Raw genomic sequence first — 23295 nt, forward strand, 5'->3', positions numbered from 1 at the left:
TTTTTCTGCTTAGAATGTGCTGCTTTACCTACTGCCCCAAAGCTGTAGGCGAGGGGCTAGATGATTATTTGGAATTTGTGATAACACCGTCCTCAGTGGACCACTGAAACTATATGAAATATTCAGCTGACCTTTTTCTTTTACCCCTCTAAAACATAATGCATACAATAAGACTTGAATATTTAAGTTTTGGATGGCAGTGTAGCCATTTAAATAGCTACTGAAAACATTGGCACGCTTAAATCTTTACTTGTGCACTTGCTTGTGAGGTTCTAAAACTTGCCCTGACTTGTGATAGAGAACTGATATAGTTGGAATATCTTTTTTATGCAGCAATTTTACAGTTAGTGAATTTAAGATACATGATATGTATACAAGCAGTCATTGTTTTCATACATCTCTTTTCTGGACAGCAAGGACACCATAAAGGATTTCAACATATATCAAGGAAAACACATTTGACTAATACAGCTCGTACACACACAGAAAAGTGCTAAGATATAACAATATATGCAAAAATGTATAATTGCTACAAACAATTCTAATATCTCTGTAGAATAAGATTTCTATTACTAAAGTTTCAAAGACGTTTTTAATCTCATGCAGGACTGTCTACCAAATTTTTGCAAAAGTACCAAGAGACTAAAATGGAATGGAAAATATATGGAGTAATGGAAACTCTTGAATATCCCCTTAAATTAAGAATTCACAATGGTACATGGACTTTAAAGAACTAGTTTTCCAGGCTAATGTCATCTGAAGATTGTTTCAAACAGGAGAACGCCAGCAATATAAAGGTAAAACAAAATGAAAATGGGCATAATGTTTGGTGTTTGTTATAGAATATAATGCCACAATATTTATTTATTTTAATCCAGCAATAAAACCTAGATTTCACTCCAGAAATTCAAGTTTGCATGTTTTAGCAATGTCGTATTTTTAATCAAAGACAGAAGTCACTTAACAGCAAAAGAAACTTCTCTAAACCATCTCAGAAAACATCTTTTTTCTTAACCTCTGTCTTCTTGGAAGCTCTCAGATATTACCTCTGAAATAAACAGACCAGTCTCAAAACTGAACATCAGGTTGTAGCTGATAAATATTTACCAATATGTATATTTAAGAAAACAGAAATAAACAAAAACATCCTCTCAAAACCAGACTGACATTAGAAATCTGGAACAACTAGGTGTCTCAATTAGGTGAAAACATCTATAAACACAGAGGCAATAGTAATAAAATTAAGTTTCAGGAAATCTTTCAGGTCCTTAAGTGTTATGGGCCAATATCACATCACTATGGTATATATTTCCCTTCTATTCTATCTGCTGTAAAACAGAATCATTTCTACATTTAACAAGAGAAGAAGAATATCCTAATAAGTGGGACTGCAAAGCCATATACTGTTTTTTAAATTTTATTATGAAAATTTGAATTTGTACTCATTAAGATTGACCCTGAAAAATCAAGAACAGCACAAAACAGCACCCCGTGTTATATAACCAAATATCATGTGAAAATAAAGCTTCTTTTTTTTTTTTTTTTAAATATGGTCCTCCCCAAATATTCAACTTACTACTGCTGGTGACGGCACATGAATACTTCCTACAGACCGAGGACGGACATGATTTACTAAATGGCAAAGAACGACGCCATCCATCAGAGCAGACCCCAAGTCTTCAGGCAAACAAATCTTTAGTCTCGTTTCAATGTTCTGAAAATGAAGAATAAACATACACTTTTATACAGAAACAAGTGAAAAAAAAACCCCAGCAAATAGATACACAAACCAACAAATATATATACCCATCTTCTTCCAGGCAGTTAGGCATGTGTCCAGTTTTGGTTTACCAAGAAAGCCACTTGTTTTCTCATATAAATAATTCTTTAAAAGGTAAAAAAAACTCTCTACTTGTGTTGGTCACTGAATTTACTCATTTAAAAGAACTCATCACCTTAAAATGCTGCTGTCATAATATACATGTATTTTTACATATATATATAAAAAAAACACATTACTTGTGAGCAGCCATGGCAACTGCACTACACTATGTGTAGCACCATCCTTTCACCATTCTCCCAAGTTTTCTACTTGTCCTTCTCAAAATTTCCTTTATTTTCATAAGCATTTAAGAGCGTGCCAGTAAACAAAAAAGTGCAATGATTGTTATGTATGATCAGTGTCCTAAATTGGGCTCCAATCTTCAACAGATTTTCTGCTTCTGCCATGATGCCTTGGCTGTGGTCAAACATGTTACAAGAAATGAGAGAATGTTCACTTCAGGACACAGTATTTCAGAATACTGAAGGCATGGAAGGGAGGATACTGCATGTAATTCAAGGTCAAAAAAATTAATCCAGTATTACTAGCAATATCTAATACTAACAGAGTAAAAAGAGATCTCGATCTCATGTTTGACGTGGTGATTAATCTGGTTCTGCTTGGCACTGAGAGGATTACCTGTACTAATACACAAGGATGCTATTTTTAGGAACAACTAAGGACTTGCTATATGTTTGTGATAACTGTTAAAATAAACATAAAAAGTTATGTTGATGCAGCTTAGATTATGATTGTAAGAATTGTGCTAACAGTTTGTTATTGCTCTTTCCATCTTCTTTTCCATCCCCAGTAACTATCTCATCTAACTCCTACATTTTTTCTTTTTGGTTTTATCTGAACTTGTGACTGGTTACATGCCATATTCACTCAACTTCTCTGAAACTTTAGCCAGATCTGTTCTGTGCACAAAAATCAACAAAAAGTATGGTTAATCCAGGTATTAAAAGGAGATCTATAAGTCTTCATAGTTCTATGCTAAACAAATCTCCTTTTAAATATTATTTGGTAAGGAAAAAAGCAAACCCTCTTTCTTTAAAAATACATAATACAAAACATTTAAAAGAAAAATAATTGAAACTGGTCAATCCATCAAGCTAAGAACAAGCAATCTCAGTTGTGATATCCAAGTCACCTACTACACTTTCGAGACTGGTGCTGCATTTAGCAGTGCAGCTACCCCAGGCCTTCTTCACCACACAACAGGACGTCTCAACAGCTTCAGGCTCACAACATTCCTTGCCCTAAAGGTTACATCATCTTTTTGACACAAATAGGTGTTAAACAAACAGAGCTACTTGAGTCTTCGCTATGTAACACTTCCACTATGGAGGGACACACAGCCATTTTTGCATCAGGGCCCCGTTTCTACATATATGAGACAATATTTCTGGTATTTCCAGATGTTCAAGTGATTAAGTATTCTTTGCATTTCAGCGATTGACTACTTCTATAGAAGTGCCTAATTTTATCATATTTTTCCAGCTTCTGCTTCTAATAGATTTATTATACTTTTTACTTGCTAGCTTTAAGACTTCTTCAGTTGCAGAAAACATTTCCTAGACCTGTCTACTTCTTAAGTCATACAGAGATGGTCTCACAAATGTGATTTGCAGAAATATATTGCTTCATTTTTCTTATTTGATATTCTCCTAATCGTATAACCTTTCCAATGAAAAAATAAAAAAATACATACCTTGAAAATTTCACATTTTACCAACATCCACGTACCTCACGTAGCTGTTCCACAAGCTCTCTCTCTTCTCTCATCTGCTCCATTTTCCTTCGAATTGTAAATTGTGGGTCTATTGATTCCAAATTTCTCTGTGGTCTTAAGAACACTATGATTTAAAAAAAAAAAAAAAAAAGAAAAAAAGATATATTTTAGCTTAAGAACCTTGATTTCCTGATGTCCTAATTAAGCAAAATCCTCAGGCATTGACCTCAGCAAATGGTGTTACAAAATTTCTCTGTCCTCAACATGACAGATATATCCAATCTTGGACTGCAGTGTAAATGCGTATTTTCTGAATATTTCTCTGAACTGCATCATATATTATCAAAGGAGTGAATATGTCATATTTCATCCATCTTCTGTTCTTGACAGGCAGATTTTGTCAGATGATTAAGCACTATCATTGACTCTTAGGGATTCTGATCTGTAGAAAAGGGCCTTCAACATGTGAAGAAGTAACTCTAACTCTTTTTAAGCAGAGCCCACTCCAACAAGATGTTGAGTTGTGCAACTAGCTGCAATATGCATCTTCCTAGGGGTATAAATATAAATAACACCACTAAAATGATTGACATGCTCTAAGTTTTTATTCAGGCTGTGGTTCGCGTAATAAGAAGAGTATTTTTTTTCTTTTTTTAAATAAGTCCTCAAAATATGCAAAAAAAAAAAATTTGAAATCTTGGCAGAAGGAAATTTCATCTGTGCTCCCACAGAAAGTAAACTTGTTAATGAAGCCCCAAAAATCAGTTGAGGGCAAACATACAAAAATGTAACCTCTGGCATCCAGGACTCAAATAGGAAAACAAATAGGACTCAAATAGGAAACAGGGTTTCCTGTGCAGAATTTCTCTGAAATTCCAGACAAGTCTACTCATTAGGCTTTTTTTTTAATTATAGGTGGGATGGTTAAGTAACAAAATTATTAATCTGAGCTACTTCTCCAGCCCAAGGAAAGGAAAGTCAGTCCTGAGGGCAGGATGGGGTAAGTGCCGAGGGACAGGCACTGAGTGCTCTGTCCCTTATGGCAAAATGCTCCTGACTTATCCTTACGCACTGAGGCAACAAGACAGAATAAATTACAACTAGTTACTAAACTCACTTTCTTCTCCTGCTTGATGCACACATAGAGCTGTAACTTTCCATAAGGCATTGAAACTTGCTATGATGCCATTAAATTCATAATTTCAAGTATTTAAGTCTATTTGCTAAACAAAATCATTTTTAAATGGAACAATCCAAATATTAGAGTTTTATGTTAGTAAAGTTTATGCTTTAGTCCTAATATCATCAGCCCCACCACTGGCACCATGGCAGAGTATCCCGGAAAGACCATGCAGGACAAGCACCAGGAATGACAGCAGCTCAGTCCTCCTCTCCAGCCAGACTGCAATATGGTGTACAGTAATCAGAAATATCTAAAACAGTACTTATCAATGCACATGACAGCTACGATGCAAATAAAATCAGCTCCCAACTTTTCTAAGTGTAGAGACTTCAGCCACAGGACTCCTATTAAACTTAGAAAAACTCTAGAGTTTAACTTATTCCCTTACATTAGTAATTCTATAACAGTTTATGGAAGACTGCTTCTAACTTTATGTTTATAAACATCTCTTACCACATTTATTAAAAAAAAAAACTTAGCATCATAGAATGCTTAAGGTTCGAAGGGACCTCTAGAGGTCATCTAGTCCAATCCCCCTGCACACACAGGGCCACCTAGAGCATGTGGCACTTGTTCCAATTTCTAAGTAAAGCTTTTCATTCTAGAACTAGTTGAATGTGCTGCTATAGAAATTTAGCTGTGGTTTCTCTCACAGATAAAATATTTAGATAAAAATGTACTTGAGCAGTATTTAGATGGTGTTAATAACCCCACTGCAGCATGATTACCAGTAGCAACATTTCACACAATTCTCTATAAAAATCATTACTTCATATTTATGTTCTATTTGGCAAGCAGTGTGGCGTATTTATCATGGCCTTCATTCAGTCTGGCCTTAGTTATGCTTCCTTCAACTTCTGCTAAGTCACTGCTTATGAGTGTCTTGAGCAGGCCTCAGATTCCAGGCTGCAAAATTCTGCTAGTGAAAAATGTTCCAACCCTGGAAGTTTTGGCAGTGCTCACTATGGATAGTTTCTCTGCATTACACATGTTTTCCAGCAAGGGGAGCCCGTATCTCGCACAAACACTGGCCTCACTGCCCTTTTTTGGGCAGAAGTACAGAGTTTCTGCTTTAGGAACTCATGCCTGGTCAACCTAGGTTGTAAGCTAATGCCCATTCCAGTAATTTTAGGATGTGGATCTACTGGAGAGAGTCCAGCGCAGGGCTACAAGGATGATCAGGGGCCTGGAACATCTGTCCTATGAGGAGAGTCTGAGGGAGCTGGGCCTGTTCAGCCTGGAGAAGAGAAGGCTGAGAGGGGATCTAATCAGTGTCTATAAGTACCTCAAGGGAGGCAGTGAGGAGGATGGTGCTGGCCTCTTTTCAGTGGTGGCCACTGATACAACTAGGGGAAACGGCCGGAAACTGAAGCACCCAAAGTTCCACAGGAACTTAAGGAAAAATTTCTTAACAGTGAGGGTGACAGAGCACTGGAACAGGCTGCCCAGAGAGGTTGTGGAGTCTCCTTCTCTGGAGATCTTCAAAACCCTCTTGGATGCAGTCCTGTGCCACGTGCTCTAGGTGGCCCTGCATGTGCAGGAGGGTTTATCTAAAGGTCCCTTCCAGCCTTAAGGATTCTATGATCTATTTTATGCATGCCTTGACTAGTTAAATGGGTAAGAGCTAGCAACACATTTATATTCTACATATTGCGATAAAGGATAAACTTCCCTGAAAAAAAAATAAATAAAAAAATGGACTTAGCTACAGCACAAATCAAGGAGTACTTTATTTGGCACTGTCTGTTAGGTGGTCAATCAGAATATCTAACCTGCATCTACGAGCACTTAACCAAAACGCTGGACTAACTGCAGGTGGAAATGAAGAAGAATATATACAGTAAGATTTCACTCTTATTTACGTATTCAGTCCAAATTTATGTAAACAATGTTAAATTTAATATAGCAACAATTTTTTAAATAAAAAATGTCCCAGTGGTACAGAGAATAGTCCTGGGAGACATGCCAGACGAGAGCCTTATCCTTTCTCAGACACTCTGGGTTTAAGCCTCTCCTAATGGCCAGAACTATTGCCTGATAATTACATTAAGATTACAAAGTTTTAGGCTGCTAGAGCGATTGATGGCAATTCTGTATGAAAGGCTACAGCGGCCAGCTCCACGGGGCGGGTGGATGGGCCAGAGTGGGGCCCATGGACATCCGTGCTATTCTTAGGCCCTTGCTCCGTGCGCAGTTTTGCTCCGTGCCAGCTCCCTCTCTTCCGAACAATGTCCGAGCAGAGCCCAGGGAAGAGCACAGGCCAAGGACATGCCCAAAAGGCAGCTTAAACACAGCCATCCTGTTATGGAAAGTAAGAGTGTCGAGGTATTTGTGTCATGCTGTGCCAACTAACTTCCCTGCCAGAGAACGGTCTTGGGTCCATTTTGCTTCCTAGGTCAGATATAAACTTAGATAGCAGATTTTAAATAAAAATGGCAACCACACTTTTTAAAGAAATTGTTAAAGCTTTTTTTGTTGTAAAAGCTTAAGCCAATAAACACTAATACTTGCATTTGGCTTAAGATATAAGTGACATGAAAGATCTACCTATTCCAAATGAATATGCACAAACCAGTCTACACTGAGCTTATTTTATTCCCAGAAGTAAAACAGTGGCCAATTTGGAATAACACAAATCTTGTTTACTGAACTCATTTTAAAACATAACGAAGCTTAAGTCTGCATTGCCAGCTGGTATAAACTGGTGTAGTTCCACTGGAATTTGTAACAAGAGTTATGGCAACATGCAGATTTTTTTCTATTTGTGACCAGGAGACTCATGGTCTCTTCAGCTAAGAGGAGAATAATAATAATAATAATAAATAGATACAGCCGATAATAGAAGAGCCACATTATTCGAAGCCAGGCTGCTACAATATAATTTATTAACACATATACAACTTAATGCAGACTGTCATGCTTTTTTTAATAAAAACACTAAAACACACTAAAAATAACCAGCTGAATTTTAAAGAGGAAGGTGTAATCTTGTTAACTTAAAACCTGATGAGCAAAATAGCTTTCCAGTGTAATTTTCACTCTACTGTGTGTCCCCTTAGCTTTGCTTTAAAAAAAGCTCTACTAATGAAATTCCTTCTTATCTGTTAGAGAATTTTAAAATTATATACACACACACACTATTTACAGTATTTTAAAATTTTTATCACGGAAAAAAATTCAATAGTCAAAGAACTCTATAATGAAAACATATTTGAATGTTGCAAATATGGTACTAAAATTATAAGACTTTTTTAATGGCTTTCTTTTTTCTCTGAAAACTTTTTTTTGTATCTGGGTGAATGTTTTAGCTCAACTTTAAGATACAATTTCTATACCTTATACATGTGTTTCTTATTTACTTCAATGAGCCCATGAAGTTCTAACATTACTTCTGCAATTACTAGAATTATGAGCAGAGGGAAAAAGACCCCCTGCTAAAATACAGAATAAGCTGTGGGCTGTCTTCTGCCTACAATTACCCTAAAAGTATTCTATGTTTTTCCTTCTAGGACTTCAAAGACTAGTGTAGAAGAAATCTGTGACCTCTAGGAAGTGTGGTGACTGGAAAATATATTTTAAAGCTTTAATTAAGACTATGTAGACAAGGCTTAGCAGCTCAGCGTTTGCATTTTATTTCCAAACACGAAATTCTGTATGTGCCACCAGACTTGAAGGTACTGAGGTATAATAAAAGAGCAAAGGACCCGAGTAGTTTAAACAATTTGGTTAGCAGACTGTAAACGCTATTGACTATTTCTAAAAACAAAGCAGTCTGGGGAAAGGAAATGCAGGAAAAATATACTACAAAATCAACTCATACAAGTTATTTATGAACTGACCAACATTTCACAAAGAGGAGAAACACAACCTAAAAGAGTTAAGGTGCCTGACTAATCTATGTTACAAAGCTATACTGAAACAAAATAATAAAAAATAATTTTGCTTCTTGCTAACAATTATTCACACAAGAATAATTTAAAAATTTTAAAGTTTTTTTCTTCAGCAATACCCAGCCTGCCAGTCAAGGTGAGCATTCAGATGCTCTAAGAGATGCATCTGGCCGTGCTGCCCTCCCCTAACCATTTCATGTCTTCAAGAACATCATTTCTACAAAGCAGAATGCTCCAAATTTGAGATCTTATCATATGGTGTATGAAAAAAGGAACAGAATTTGCTGCATCAGAAGAAAATCAGAATCAGAAAGCCTTCCCAGACCTGACCAAGTTTGCAATATTTAAAGGAAGAAAGCAAAAGCAAAGCATAGTAGAAACAGCACTTAAGTATGTATAAAAGCCTTAATCCAATTTTATGCTTGTTTCCATTTAAACTGTGGACATAGAGTATTAAGAAAATCTGGTTCAGCAATCTTCTAGATAACTATTCTATAAACTATGATTGAAATATACCATCTAAAGGTGTCTCACCCTTGTGACAGCCTCAGAAGTGAGACAAGTGACAGCACCTGGTTTAAAGATGACTGGAAAGGACAGGTTTCTTTTACAATCTGCTTCTACAGTTCCAGTATACTCAAAAAGAAAATCACAGATATCCTGCTCTTAGCATTCTGGATACCTGCGAGGCCATGCTTTTTTTTTTTTTTTTGGTGCCTTTTTTTTTTTTCCTTGGCAGATGAATACTAAACTAACAGATGGATACTAAACTTGTTTGTTCTGGGCTGCCAAAATTCTTTAAATACTCATCTGTCATACTGTATTTTAGCTGCAATCTTGACTGATATTTGTGCTGCCTGGGACTCAAGGTTCCTGAAAGTGACCCCACAAGACATGATGTCAGGTTAAAGCATAAGCCATATTTGCTGGCAGCACAAGGACAATCTGACAATCTGCTGTTGATGAGAAAGCAAACAGGCTATCAGGGAAATGGCTTCTCAAAATCGGCAGTGGCATTTTTGATTTTACACACATAAACATTAAACGTTCTACATTTATACACATATATGTACTACAAATATATATTTTTTACTTTTATCTTGACATAGAAGACAAAGAAAATCCTGCAGTATCAGAAGCCTTTTTACCTTTCTCTCTTCCCTGACAGACTGTTCGTCTGTGAAACATCAAGTTCACTTAGTACCATCATGGCAGTAAGATTCAATTTTCCAACTTATTTTTATCACAGACTTCGAACATCGTGCACTCACTTCCTTTACAGAACAGGTGTCCTAGATATGCTTTATTTCCTGGTTTTATAACCAAGGGGCAAGAGCAATGAACCAAACTAATAATGTAGATATTCTAAACTAAATGCAGGCATTTATTATCAAGGTTTGTTTTCTTGGTTTCTATCTGATGATTTACATTCATTCCAGTTTTGGGGTATTTCATTGCCTTCCAGCATGTAAACACCATTCAATTTTGGCACAACTGCAAGAAAAGTAGTTTCACTTATAACATAAAGTACATTTATGTATTAAATATTTTTAAATGGTTTGTCCAGTTTCTGTTTCTTCCACCTGACATTCAGCTGTTAATTAACTATTAATAAAACCTCAACAGTCAAAATATGGCCAATTTTCTCTTGCTTCTGCATTTTGCACTAAGACTCAACCTACTACAGCAATGACCTTAGAGAAAAATAAAACAAAAGCAGCAGCAGCCACGTCCATTAATGTATCTGGGTTCCCTCTGCACAGAGAAGCTTGACAGATTACTAACAGTTGTTAGACAGACACCACTATTTTTGTCTATCTGATTTGTTTAGCTTTGTTTCTGACCCATGAAGCACTGACTTCATAGATTCCTTTTGTAATTAAGCTAATTATGCACCTGCATCAATAACTGCAGATGGGAACATGACATTTTAATTAACAAAGTCAGTATCGATCAAAAAACTCATTAATGAAAAATGCACTAATAGGCTAAAAACAAAGTTAACTGATGTCTGAGCATGATTTTTACAAGCTTTGAAATTAAAGCAAATAAATACACCTGCCCTGGAAGCAGTTCGAGGATTGGGTTGTAGACAGTGGCACTCCTTGCACGTTTACTTTTAATTGCACATATTCTACAGTAAGTGAACACACATCCACTGAGGCATTTGGTCTTATTAAACACTCCCCGAGAGAACAGTCTTTCATCCTTAGTCACACGGGACACTGGCAGTATATTTATTTTTCTCAAAGCATAAGATTAAGGAAATATTCGCAGAGCACCTACCATTGTCACTGTCTCCTTCAGAGGGGATACTGTAGCTATAGCTGTCCCATGTTTGTGCCTGTGTAAGTGTGTTGAAGGAGATAGGAGGAAGAGTGAGGGATGGGTCTGCTGGAGAGGAGTGATAACCAGTCCAACCATGGGAGTATAAGGACCGGGAAAAGAAAAAAAAGTTGGGGGAAGGGGCAGCAGCATTTCATATGTGGCATTAGGATTGTATGGTAACAATGAAGATGCAGTTCAAAGATGATTAATACAAAATTTTTGAAGAAAAGAATGAAACGTGATGCAGAATAAAGAAAAGTTAGATGTTAGTACTTGCAAGTCATACATTATATGTGCAGTTAAGGCTGTTAAGCGTCATAAGATTAACATAACCAGAGCATTTCAAATAACTGTTTACAAGCAAGTTTTAAGAAAAAGTACCCATAGATTTTACATTGTAGCCTAAAGAAAAACTTGACTCTGTGAATCAATATCGGAAAGTCACCTGTGAAGTTGCAGCAACTGAAATAAAAACTTCAGAGACTTAAGAATTTAGTTATACACTGTAACTTCATAAGAACAAGTTTTCCTTAACCACAGATAAATATATCCATATGAAAATATTCCTACACTATGATTTGCTAACTAATTTTAATAAGTAGAAACTGCATTACCCCTTGGATTCTCCTTCTATTTGAAAAATGTCCTACGAGCGTCCTGTATATGTTTTCATTTTGATTTATTAACATAATAGCAAAAGCTGCACTACTACTTCTTGCTTGCTGACTCCCCTGCCATAAGCCTACACCTACAACAGGCCCACCACCTTCAGGAAATCTTGCTCCTCGCCAGCCTTTGCAGCTTTCCAAGGACAAGGACAGACACACAGTGCCTCCAAAGGATGATCGTGCTGCACCACGAGCTTTGGCCAGCCTGCTCTGCAGGCAGCTGGTCAACAAGTGCAAATTCAAAATGATCCAACTGGGCTTCCTGGAGTGTGCCCAGCTGGACATGTCCCCACAGGCTGCAACGAGGGCCGGGGGCTGTTCACGAGACAGCAACGTGACTCTAAGAACATACCTTCCATTGCATGACTATGCAGCAACCGACTCAGGAGCTAAAGTTCTACAGCAGCACAAGCCCTCTTCTCTATCTGCTGTCCTTGCTTCTTCAGCTAGTCCTGGCAACACGGCTCCTTCGCTCCTCAGATTCCTCAATGGATGTTTTTGCAACGTCTGCTCTGCACTTGTCCCCTGACTTGTGCTTGCACCAAACCCTCTTTCTAGAGGGTTTCAGAACTGGACAGGGACATCCCTAAAACATCACCTCCTTCTTACTTACCTTCTGCACCTCACCACTCTTAAAAACTTCCCATCAGCTTCCTGCTCTCCATCAAAGAATTTAAATCTCTCCTTCTCCGTCTTTCATAACAATTTCACTTTTTTTTTTTCTCCTGTATCTGATCACATTCTTCCTTGCCACTTCTGCCATCAAAATAATGAGACCTGCCCTCATTTCTCCGTTTTATACAAATATTTCCAAGATTTATATTCTGGAATCCAGAAACAACTCTCTCAAATCCTCACATGAAGATGGAGATTATAAACTACCTCTATTCTGAGCATCAAATTTTAATCTTCAATCAATTTAGCATGGAAATTAGTACTAAGAATAAAAATAAAAACGTGTGTGTGTATATATATATATACATATATATATATAAACTATTTAATATTAAAAGGGAAGGTGGCCAAGGTAAAGTTTTAGTAAGCAGAGAAAGTCCTGATTCTATTCCATCCTGAATCAACAATCATATAGGAACTTAATTACTTAATTTAAGAAGGACTTGATTTCTTAAGTCCTTCCCCACAATTTAGAGATCCGTATGATAATTCAAGAGGATAATTCAGACAGCATCATATAAAACATCATCTCAAACGTCTCTTCACACTCAGCTGTTCTCAAAAGCTCTTCCTCCCAAGAGATGCCTTTTCCAAAAGCCAGTTCACCCCTCGGGCTCTGGGGATGGCAGCTCAGCTGCGTGTGAGAGACGGCAAAACTTGAACCTTGAGGAGAACCAAGAATGGGGAACAGGGATACAGATCTATGGCAAATAGCAAACAGTCTTTAATTATGCTGGCAATTTGGATTCTCCTGCTTTTCCAAAGTACACACAGAATCCAATTTGTTTTACTGGGAGAAAAAAAAAAAGTTTCCTAATCTCTCTCTATTTTTACATTGCAACTAACCCTCAAAAGGCAGGTTCTGTTTACTGCTAATAATCATGATGCGCCAACAGACCTAAACACCAGCAAGCTAGGCACATCCACAAACATTAACTTTGTGATTCAAATCCTCCTCAAGTTGCACTTCATTGAGGAATGAAATTACGCTAAGAAAAGAGATTTGTAAGGGAATCACAGCTTTGTCCATGCTTCTTCTAGCTTCTAAAAGTACAATTATTAAATTACTATTTCTTTGTCTGTGATGCTGCCACTACATTCAGCAGAAATTCTGAAGGAGGATAGTATCAAAACGCCACAGAACAAAAGACAGAAATTAATATTTCTGAAGATTGCCAGAGGTAACAGTAGATGTTTGGACCTTAAGGTCTGCCATTTATAAGATACTATGGCAAGAACTTTGCAGCATTCTGTTTCTGCCACAGGCAGCACTCTTAACATTATGATAAATTCATGAATCAAGTGCAAGAGATGTTTATTCCATAAGTGTTTTGAGCAATTCCTTTTCAGAAAGCAAAAGGATTCCCCAGAACAACTACGTCTCTAAGAAAATTCGTAATTCTTGCTTCTTTTCAACAGTAATAGTTCGGATTCTCAGAATTAATGTGGATTTAAGAAGTCCATATGCTATGAATTATTTTAAAGGCAGAAAGAAGTAATTGGAAAAATCAGAAAGCCTATCTTTACCTTCTGAGCAACACGTGACCCTTTAAAGAATCTGTCAAAAGGTCAAATACACATATTCATTACCTTCCAAAACATTTTCTTTGGATACCAAATCAGCCATCAAATACAATTTTTTCCCATACTTTGCCTTAACTTTAAAATGAAAGAATAAAAGAGCCTTTAGTCTTGAACACATACCAGCATGAAAGTTTAAGCAACTGTGGTTTACGCTCTGGAAGACTTTGTGTGAGCACTTCAAGAAACAGGAATCACTGCCAGAAGTCTAGTACTGTTTACCTCTACCTTTCCCCAAGGCATAAATCAGTATGAAGCAGTGGGGAAAAAAGACAAATAGAAAGCAACATCTATTTAAAATAGATGAAAATAAACTTTGCGAAAAGAAACTCTCCAATCTCAGAAAGGTATGCTTGCCTATATTTTGCTTGAAATTCTACCATATATATATATACACATATACGTACACACACAAATATATATAACATATATATTTCCCTCCTGCACTCAGGTTCAAAAGATTTATAGGAGCAAGTAATTCAAATATAAAAGCTAGTGAACTGTATAGCTAGAAGTCATTTTCAATGTGTTTTAAAGTTCATTCCCTAAGGCAATGCAGAACGTAAATGAAAATGCTATTAAGATATGCTACAAACTGAGCTGAAGAACTTCCCTGAACACAGAACTGCTGGACCTCAAGACCAGCTCTGCAGCAATAAAACAGTATATAATTACCAAGCACAAGCTTAATGATGAAGAGGTTCACATTTGTACAAACCTTGCACAAAAAGCTTTTAAAGGGAAGTTAGTGAAGGAATAAGAGATTCAGTAAACTAACCAGCTTTAATGAGAAAAATCTGCAAGACTGACAAAACATACTGGCATTTTCAGTTACATACTGCTTTTATTTGCAAAAATATTCTCTTGTCTTAACAAACCACAGTTGAATACTACACTTAATAGTATTTAATACTAGAGATTTGAATACTGCATGAAAGTAGTATCGAGGGAGGAAACAACTTTCAGTGCCATTTCTCCTTTGCAAGGTCTCATTTGGGCACATTGTGCTACATAGCTTATATATAAATGTCAAATTGGATTTAAAGCGCTGTAATTGCTAAATTAGTATCTTACCATGATGCAAACCTATGTAACATGACTGAAACTGCATGTGGTGAGATGATCCTATACTAATGGCTCTGGTCTAGTCTATGATGTGCAGGGGAAAATAAATTCAGACATGGAAAAACAGTAACTTCAGTTTTTCCACAACTCATAGCTGGAACCAAAAGTCACTTTCGTATGAGCATACTCAAAGTGGTTATAATCTATGATTCTGTAGTAGTACAGTGCAGAAAAACAACAAAAAGGTTTATATCAAATAGATTTTGGTATTTAATGAAGCTACACATAGCTACAGTGTCCATGGGGAAGAACTGGGGGAGTTGCACATCTGGTTCTTCCATCATTTGACCTGCAAGACACGTTGCAGGGAACTGCAACCCTTGCAATCCAATCCCTCTAGAAACCCTCTAAAAAAATTCTTTTGAGAAAGCATTTGCCCTTCCATATCATTGGCATTACGTACAGGACAGGTGCATTAACATGCCAAGATTAGGAAGTCCACGTTCAACTGACACTTGAACAAGAAGTCAAGGTCTTGGTGCCCTCTGCCAGCCCTGCTTCGTGTCCCCACAGCAGCTGTCAGTGGGGGCTCAACACATCCTGCTCAGGCAGCCAGGCAGCCCTGGGCCCTTTCCCCCCATGTGTTTCCCCTAATGATTTCATCCTGTTGTCTCCACCACCTGTGCAATATTACCCAATGGAAAAGAAACCCGATGGTTTTGTCAAGTCCACAAAGGACTCATTTGCTCATTATTTATCTCATATTTCGTATATATGAAAAATTAATAACATATCTAAAGTGTTAGGAATATAATAGTCTCAAACTAACAAACACAGGACTTTGCTACTCTGCCTACCTTGTATACCATAACTGCACAGGGAACATAAGCTACCCTATTCATGAAAAAAGGTCACTTCAGTAGTATTTTCCTTATTTTTTTAAAAACTTGTCTTTAAACAAATCTATGGGTACAGTTTCTTAAAGTACATTCAAATATGAAATTGCTGCCATCATTGCAAAGATATTTTATGATGGAAACTGCAGGGTTATAGTGGTTTAACCAGCATTTGATTAAAAGCCTTTGCGGTGAATGAAAGAAACTAGGATCACAGTCTTAGGAAGCTGAAACATATTGAAAAACCTAGGTTTGTATTTTGTATAGAAGATGAAAGATGACAACGACATTAACTACTACTATAAAAACTTAATTTAACCCTAATTCTGTTTTCAAAGAGAGCTGCTCAATCCTCTCGAATATTTTTTAATATTAAATAAAGTCTTGAACATTAAATACAAGTTTGAGAGTTATGCAGATTTAGGACATTAAAAATTCCTTAAACTCAACTCAGCTTCTAGCTGAAATGAACATCTAATCTTCCGATAACACTTAATGCTTATAACAAGCATAACTACTGAAGATGCAATGACATATTTTTCAGAGCAATGCATAAGCTCATTTTTCCAAATTAATTATTCACAGAAATTTTTCAAAAAGACCTGAACTGTATTTTCATCCCGACATACAAACATACACATTCATATGTATATATACACATACATATATGCATACATATTCATAAGCCTACATATAAACAAGACATCCATATAACTTTATAAAACTATTAGTAAGAACTGAAAAGCGATCCACATAAAACATGCCAATTATTTACTGGTGTTACAAATTCATTTTCTAGTTCAACCTATAACCTTGAAAATGTTCTAGCCTTCCTCAAGCTGTTGTATGAAAAAGGTTTTAACAGTACCTCTCACAGAAGAAAAAAAGGACACCCTTGAATGACGTATGTAAAGAAGTGCATAGAAATTTGTTGATTTTTGCTGAATGGAATTGAAAGTAAAAGAGTAAAAATTTAAAGTAAAAGAGTAAAAAAGGAGAAGTATTCTGGAAGTTCCCAACCTAAACAGTCACATTTCTTTCCTACGTTACCTGATCGTGGCTTCAGGCCAAAAGGGACTGTGCTGTTTGCAGTAGGAGACAACGTCGGACTTTTATCCTTGTTCTGTGCAAATCAAAAACACGAATTGGAGTAAGAGTGACACCCAGGATATCTCAGCACAAGTGACTGCATAAAACGCAGAGGTAACAGCACTCACACTACAAGGATTCTGCCCCAACCTGATCACAATATATTCTCAAAACATGTTGTACATACACACTCCCTTTCTTATTCCATCCCATTCCTTCAAAGGAAAAGAAAAGTTTTTGACCAAAGACTGCAGGATTTTCTGCCTAGCTGTAACTACACCCGTTATTTCTCGGTATTCTCACATAATTGCTTGGTTATTATAAAGCATACATTTTTGTGGTAGCAGTACAGTCACAAAAATAAAACAAAGACCATAAACATAGATAAGTGTGTTTCTTGTACTGCATTCATTCCTGTTTTGCGTAACTATGTTCCCTGCAACACTGAATTTCTGCCTAAAAAGTCAAAAGTGGGAAGTTACTCATAGACCTCAGAGCGGGCTACCCCCTGAGCCTCAGCAGGATGAAACACAAAGAACGGCTAAGAGCATATAGGACTGTGTGTGTGTGTATATATATATATATATATATACACATACATATATACATATATATATATACACACACACACAACCATACATACATCATACCACCAACAGAAACTTTGGGAAAGTCGTACAGCCAACTCCATAACGGGAATTCTACTTAAAGCCTGATTGCTTGTGGAGCCAGGAGCTACCCAGCTCCATCACCAAGGCAGCTGGAAGGTGGCTGGAGGACTCTGCGTGTAAGGAAGCAGAGAGCAGCTGGAAGTTGCAGCAGGAGGAGGAAAAGGGTCTTCCTCTACTGTATCTGGTATATACATATGCATATATCTGGTAGCTCATGAATATGCAAGATGCTCATACACATGTTCTGCAGAGGAGCAAACCCTGCTTCTGCACAGGAAACCAATTTTTAAAAATGGGTGGAAATTCTTGTCGAACACAGTAAGAGTCAAAAAGTGAAAATAAAAAAAAAGTATGGAATATACATAAGTAAGAACCCTAACAGAAATTCAGAAATTACATTTTTATATTTAAATCCTTATGAAGATGCGAATGAAACAAACAGGCCAAGTGAAACAGTCTTCACTTAACAGCTCAGTCGTGTTTCCTGTGATATTCAGCTACTTGGTTCACTTTAGTATGTTCTGTATTCATGCAGCAAGTTAAAAAAAATACCATGCCAAGTGATGATCTACAAATCACAGACGTAAGAAGGATAACTAGTATCTTACCTCATTGTGAGCACTTTGCCCACTTGTATTCCACACTATTAGATCATTCTATAGGGGAGCGTGAGGGAGGAGAAAGGCGAGAAAAAAAAAAAAAAAAAAAGAAAGAAAACACTAGATCAGCAAGGGTATTAGTCATATACCACCACAGGGTCTCTTCCTCAAGATATTCGAATACACATTAATATTTATTACTTTCCTACCACTACTACCACCTTTAAAGTGTTTTTTTCCCCACCATTAGATTATCTTTAGCTGAAAAAACAAAGAAATAATATAAATTTGTTATACGAACTGACGATACCATTTAAAAAGATCTAATGGAAATTATTTGCACTTTTGACTTTTAACACATGGTCTTTAATCTCGTAGTTTCAACAGCAATTCAGAAGTGCATTGGCAACAATATTTTAATCTTACTTGTTTCACAGAGGTAATAATTAAGCTATCACCAATAGTTTAACACATTAACACAGATTTTAAAAGTACTCTGAAAGTAAGAGATACTCATTTTAGAATTGCACTATAACATAATTGTTAATGCTTTTGCTTTAGTTAAACTGAAAATGTTTAACTCAAGTAAATAAAACCGAAAACAATTCATCATAATGATGGCTAGGCAGCAAAAATAGAACTGGCACAGGTAAAAACAAATTATAATTCAATTCCAAACTCCTTTTGTGAGGGCCAATTTTTGTGTCATGGAAAAAAAAAAAAAAAAAAGGGAACAAACACACACGCTCAGAACACTTGGTCCCAAAGGTCACACAACTTTCCAGAAGTTACCAGGATGGGAAGGAAGGCTACACACCCATTTTGCTGCATTGAACCTTTCTTGGCTATTTCTCAGGCTTAAGAAGTTTCTCAGCTGAGAATTTCTCTCATAATCTTACCTCAACCATAATATTCCCTAGAATAAACAGATGCTAGTCAGGCCTGCATTGCAGGTCCAATCTTTCACAGGATGCAGGTCACCAGGCTTAACTGCAGTGATGCAAATACTCACTGCACTACAGAACCCAGTACTAGAGCCTAGTAGATGTGTAGGTGCTGTCTGCAAAAATATTAGGAGCTATTAATTTCACCTTATGGAAAATCGCTAGTGCTTTCACCTGTGTGACAGTTCAGACTAGCCCCTCTACAAGTGTTTAGGTTGCCCAAGGTTTTATTTCTTCTTCTTAGTAAGTTCTTAAGAGTCAGCAGTGTCCTTGTTAAACAACTTCACTAGAATACAGAGATAACACACGCTTTGTTACCGAGTTAGATTTATGTGTAATCTCAAAATTGTTGTAAAGACCCTTTCAAATACAGTTTGCTAACCCCAGCACATAAGGATGATGGTAGAATTCTGGATGAAAGGAAAAAAAAAGTATGAAAACTCACTTTTTTTGAATTTAACTTGTTTAAAAGAAAGTATATTTGCAACTTGAAAAGTATATCTCAACCTACATATATTTTTTGTAACTTTTAGAATGTTAAGAATGCTGCTGTTCATGTAAACTTAGCACCCTATATAACAACATACCACTATTTAACAACTTAGCACCGTATACAAGGGCCAGGATATTTGGAGAGCAGAGGCAAGAGGAATCAGATGTTTCTTTTACCAAGGGTCTAAACCCACTATTATTTCCATAAAGAAACATACAGAAGGTAACGATTCATTCCAAGTGTTTTCCACATCTATTCTATCCTCCATACCTGACTCAACGACCAGCTTTTGCCCTGTTCACATGTTCTGGCTTCTGTCTTGGCTTTCTCCATAATCAGTTCCCTCCTCTTCTGAAATTCTAGTTCCTCTTCAGCATTTTCTTTCTATAAATACACAGAGTCTTTAGACTGCATAGCACTAGAAAGAGAACTCTTTTTTTTTTTTTTTTTTTTTTTACTTTTAATTATTTATTTTATATAACATTATCTCAGAGTAGCCCTTAAAAATACTGTGATGGAAAGCCAACAAGAGAAGTAGCCAGACAATATATATATGCAATTCCAACATTTACAGGTAGATAATTTTGAAAATTTAAACAAATTACTAATAAAGAATACCAGCTCACCAGTCAGAATACAGATAAAGTAATGCTGGTTATTACTTTATGCTGGTTATATTTACACTGTAAAAATCCAAATAATGCTATCTATAATCTCTGTAACTGTAGTGTCAGTGCCTTAGGTAAACAGTAATCTTTATCTTACAGAACATTTCAGGGTTATTCATAATGCATGCACTGTTTTCTTACACTGAACTAGGGAGATTTCAGGGAAAGGGAAATGTAGCTAAGGTCTGCAACCAGAAATGCCACACAGAGGGGAAAAAAAGCTAAGATAAAAAGAAACTGATAATCCCAGCAATCTTAAAAAGAATAAATCTATAAAAATACTCAAAAGACTTAATTGTGAACTCCAGTCTACTGAATTTTTCCTTTCCCTATCTGGTAGGTTAATAATTTGTTAAATTGTTGGCTCAGTTCCTGCCTTTAGCATAGGTATTTAGCAATAAAGTGTCCATTGACTTACCTGACCAAGAGAGGACATCTCCATCTGCATTTGACTGCTGCGTGTAAAGACAAACAATGCAAATGTGTTATTGAGAGAAACTTAAATATGATGAACCTAACAAATGTATTATTTTTCTTAAAAAGTTAGCTAAACAAACATTACTGTAGATTCCTGAAATTCTAAAATTGCTGCCTTTTCCATTGAAAATGGATTTACAACACTGCTCTCTGAAACATCCATGCTTGATCTGGAAGGCTGAAATAAAACCATTGTACTGAGAGCATGGCTTTGTTAACCATTCTGCTCAGTGTTTCATTTCATACAAATGGGTATGTAAAATATTTTCAGTCATGCTTTTAACTTGTTCAGTATTATCCCATAACAACCTATGGAAATATTTCTTGATACTTTCTTGACCATCAGTTTTGTCAAAGGAAAATTAGTGCTTTCCCCTGCAAAATATCCTCCTGAGCAGTATTGTGTATCAAAACAAATGGACCTGTTCAGCACTACCAACTCTGTCATGGTCTAACATATTGCAACGTCCTATGTCCAACTTCTGGTATTTTCCTGGTGTTGCAACAGAACCCAAAGCCTTAACTTTATATTCAGATTTAATATATAGTACATAAGAATATAGTAGTGCAGCAACAAATTACAATAGCCAACAATCTGAAAGCAGGCAGTCAATATGGGAAATACAAGTGAACATATCTGAAAATACATGAAGTATGAAAAAACAGAGCACCCTGAAACAAACATGACTATTCGGGACTAAACTTCAGAAAATCACAGTAGGGCACACAATCAGAAAAAGGGTTGAAAACTTTCTTCCACCTCTAAAAAAATAGATTTCCTTCATATCTGAAATACCAAGTGATATAATAAGAATCTTGTAAAGATACTCAGAGAGAGAATGCATTTCCTTTATACTAAAGTAGCTGCAGAAAAACATCAGTATGTTAGCAGTGTCAGCCAAGTCCAGGCAACTTTCAATTATCAGCATTAAAAAAAAAAAAAAGGGAATTTCAAAAGCTATTCGCAATAATTTTAAATATATGACTACATGACATTAAGACACCACCTGCTTCATACCTGGGGTCCTGTAATAAATCTACTGCTTCTCGTAGTTGTTCTATCATTGCTATATCAATCGTTTGCTCTTCTGACAGATTTATTCTATAACAGGAAAAAAAAAGATTAAAAAAAGTACCACCACAGCAATTGTCAAAAATAGTCTAAATTTCCATTTGTGAGCTACATCTTCAAACAGGGGCTCAAATATTAGCAAAGAAAAAAGTCTCTGTGTGCACCAATATGTGTGGAATTTACAGAAAGAAAGAGAGCTCTCCAGTATGTTTTCCTTATCAGCTCTCCAAGCTAACACATGCTTTATGATGAATTAAAACTTCCAAGATTTCCATTGAACAGGCTGACTTCTGAAAGTTTATTTAGGAATACTTAACTACTTATTAACTTCACTCATCATGTATACTGCCTTAAAACAAGTATTTGACAACATGTTCTCTTCTGCTTTTCAACATTCGTAATTCTCTCAGGAGTTTAGAAACACAATCACCTGCTAGTTCTCTGCTAACAAGATGTTTTTCAGAAAATTCTCATTTCTGCCTTCAGCTTTTGTTTTAATTACATAGGACTTCACTCTTCTGCTTAGTGACAACTCCAAGCTCCTAAATCATGCCAGATCACCTTTTCTATGCACTCTCCAAATCAATGTTTACCTGCACTGCCTTTGAAATAATGTCTATAAGCTAAGGATTACTTCAGGGTCATGCAAATTGTAAGAGAAGATGACTGAGGATTATTTTTTTTCCAGGTAATTATTTTTTAAGCATTAGAAAATTTAGTAAAATCCTTTTACTAAGAACATAGTAAATATCAATACCTAATTAAAAACCCTGGACTCTTCATCAGTTAAAACACTACAGCATTATTAGGGCATACAAACCAGTTTTAATGCAACTTCCATTTAGTATTAACAACACTGTATAAATATTGAGCATACATATACAGCGTAAGTCTGTGCTTCTGTCATGTTTCTTAGTTTATCAAGTCCTTAACTGATAAGGAAACGCCAGTGTGGCCATCTAATGAGAAGGTAGAGCTAATTATTTTTAGACACATGAAGAAACATACTTACATTTCCTCGGTCTGCCATTGTGCGTCCTCTTCTATTCGCAGTAACTCGTCACACTCTGCTGCTCTGCTCTGTAAGCAGACAGACCGGTATCGAGATGGGAACGTACGCAGATAAATTTCCCGTTCAGACTCAGCACTGACCTAGTTTATTTAACAGTTTAGTGCAGCTAGTTGAAGCAACCCAACTCCTCTGCTCCACTCCTTACCCTCTACCCCCATTTAAGATACTCATTCTACAATCTTCTACTCAGTGTTCAGATTTTTATTGAGGTCAGCAGCCCTTACCCTCCTTTAACTGTGAAAAAAAAAAGTCAAGCAGCATGAGAATTCTTCATTCAGTGCCCCAGATTTCATTTGTCCCTTTCTGGTGCATGCAAACAATTCCTCAATTAAGCCTGACCCTGACATTCATCTTATTGCTCTCCTCC

The 23295-nt window shown here is 36.4% G+C and overlaps 1 protein-coding gene across 6 annotated transcripts in view; it reads right to left on the bottom strand.

Annotated features, from left to right (window-relative positions):
- LRCH1 (leucine rich repeats and calponin homology domain containing 1) overlaps positions 1 to 23295 on the bottom strand; it is a 109358-nt gene that overhangs the window by 16061 nt on the left and 70002 nt on the right. For 3 of the 6 annotated variants that reach the window (XR_015913175.1, XM_088521027.1, XM_088521026.1), the window contains exons 10-18: positions 22869 to 22936; positions 21803 to 21886; positions 20726 to 20762; positions 19910 to 20023; positions 18212 to 18259; positions 16894 to 16966; positions 10917 to 11024; positions 3572 to 3681; positions 1577 to 1714 (exon numbers count right to left, since the gene is read on the bottom strand). Coding sequence is in view for 3 of the 6 variants with exons in the window: in XM_088521027.1 (XP_088377153.1) it covers positions 1577 to 1714; positions 3572 to 3681; positions 10917 to 11024; positions 16894 to 16966; positions 18212 to 18259; positions 19910 to 20023; positions 20726 to 20762; positions 21803 to 21886; positions 22869 to 22936 (780 nt within the window). In the remaining 3 variants the exon portion in view is untranslated. The remainder of the gene's footprint in view (positions 1 to 1576; positions 1715 to 3571; positions 3682 to 10916; positions 11025 to 16893; positions 16967 to 18211; positions 18260 to 19909; positions 20024 to 20725; positions 20763 to 21802; positions 21887 to 22868; positions 22937 to 23295) is intronic. The other 3 variants (XR_015913177.1, XM_088521028.1, XR_015913176.1) reach the window with 2 other exon arrangements.

This window comes from Tinamus guttatus, unplaced genomic scaffold (genome assembly GCF_059628265.1).
Source record: "Tinamus guttatus ecotype Peru unplaced genomic scaffold, ASM5962826v1 Tinamus_guttatus_pri_ptg000112l, whole genome shotgun sequence".
Classification (NCBI taxonomy): domain Eukaryota; kingdom Metazoa; phylum Chordata; class Aves; order Tinamiformes; family Tinamidae; genus Tinamus; species Tinamus guttatus.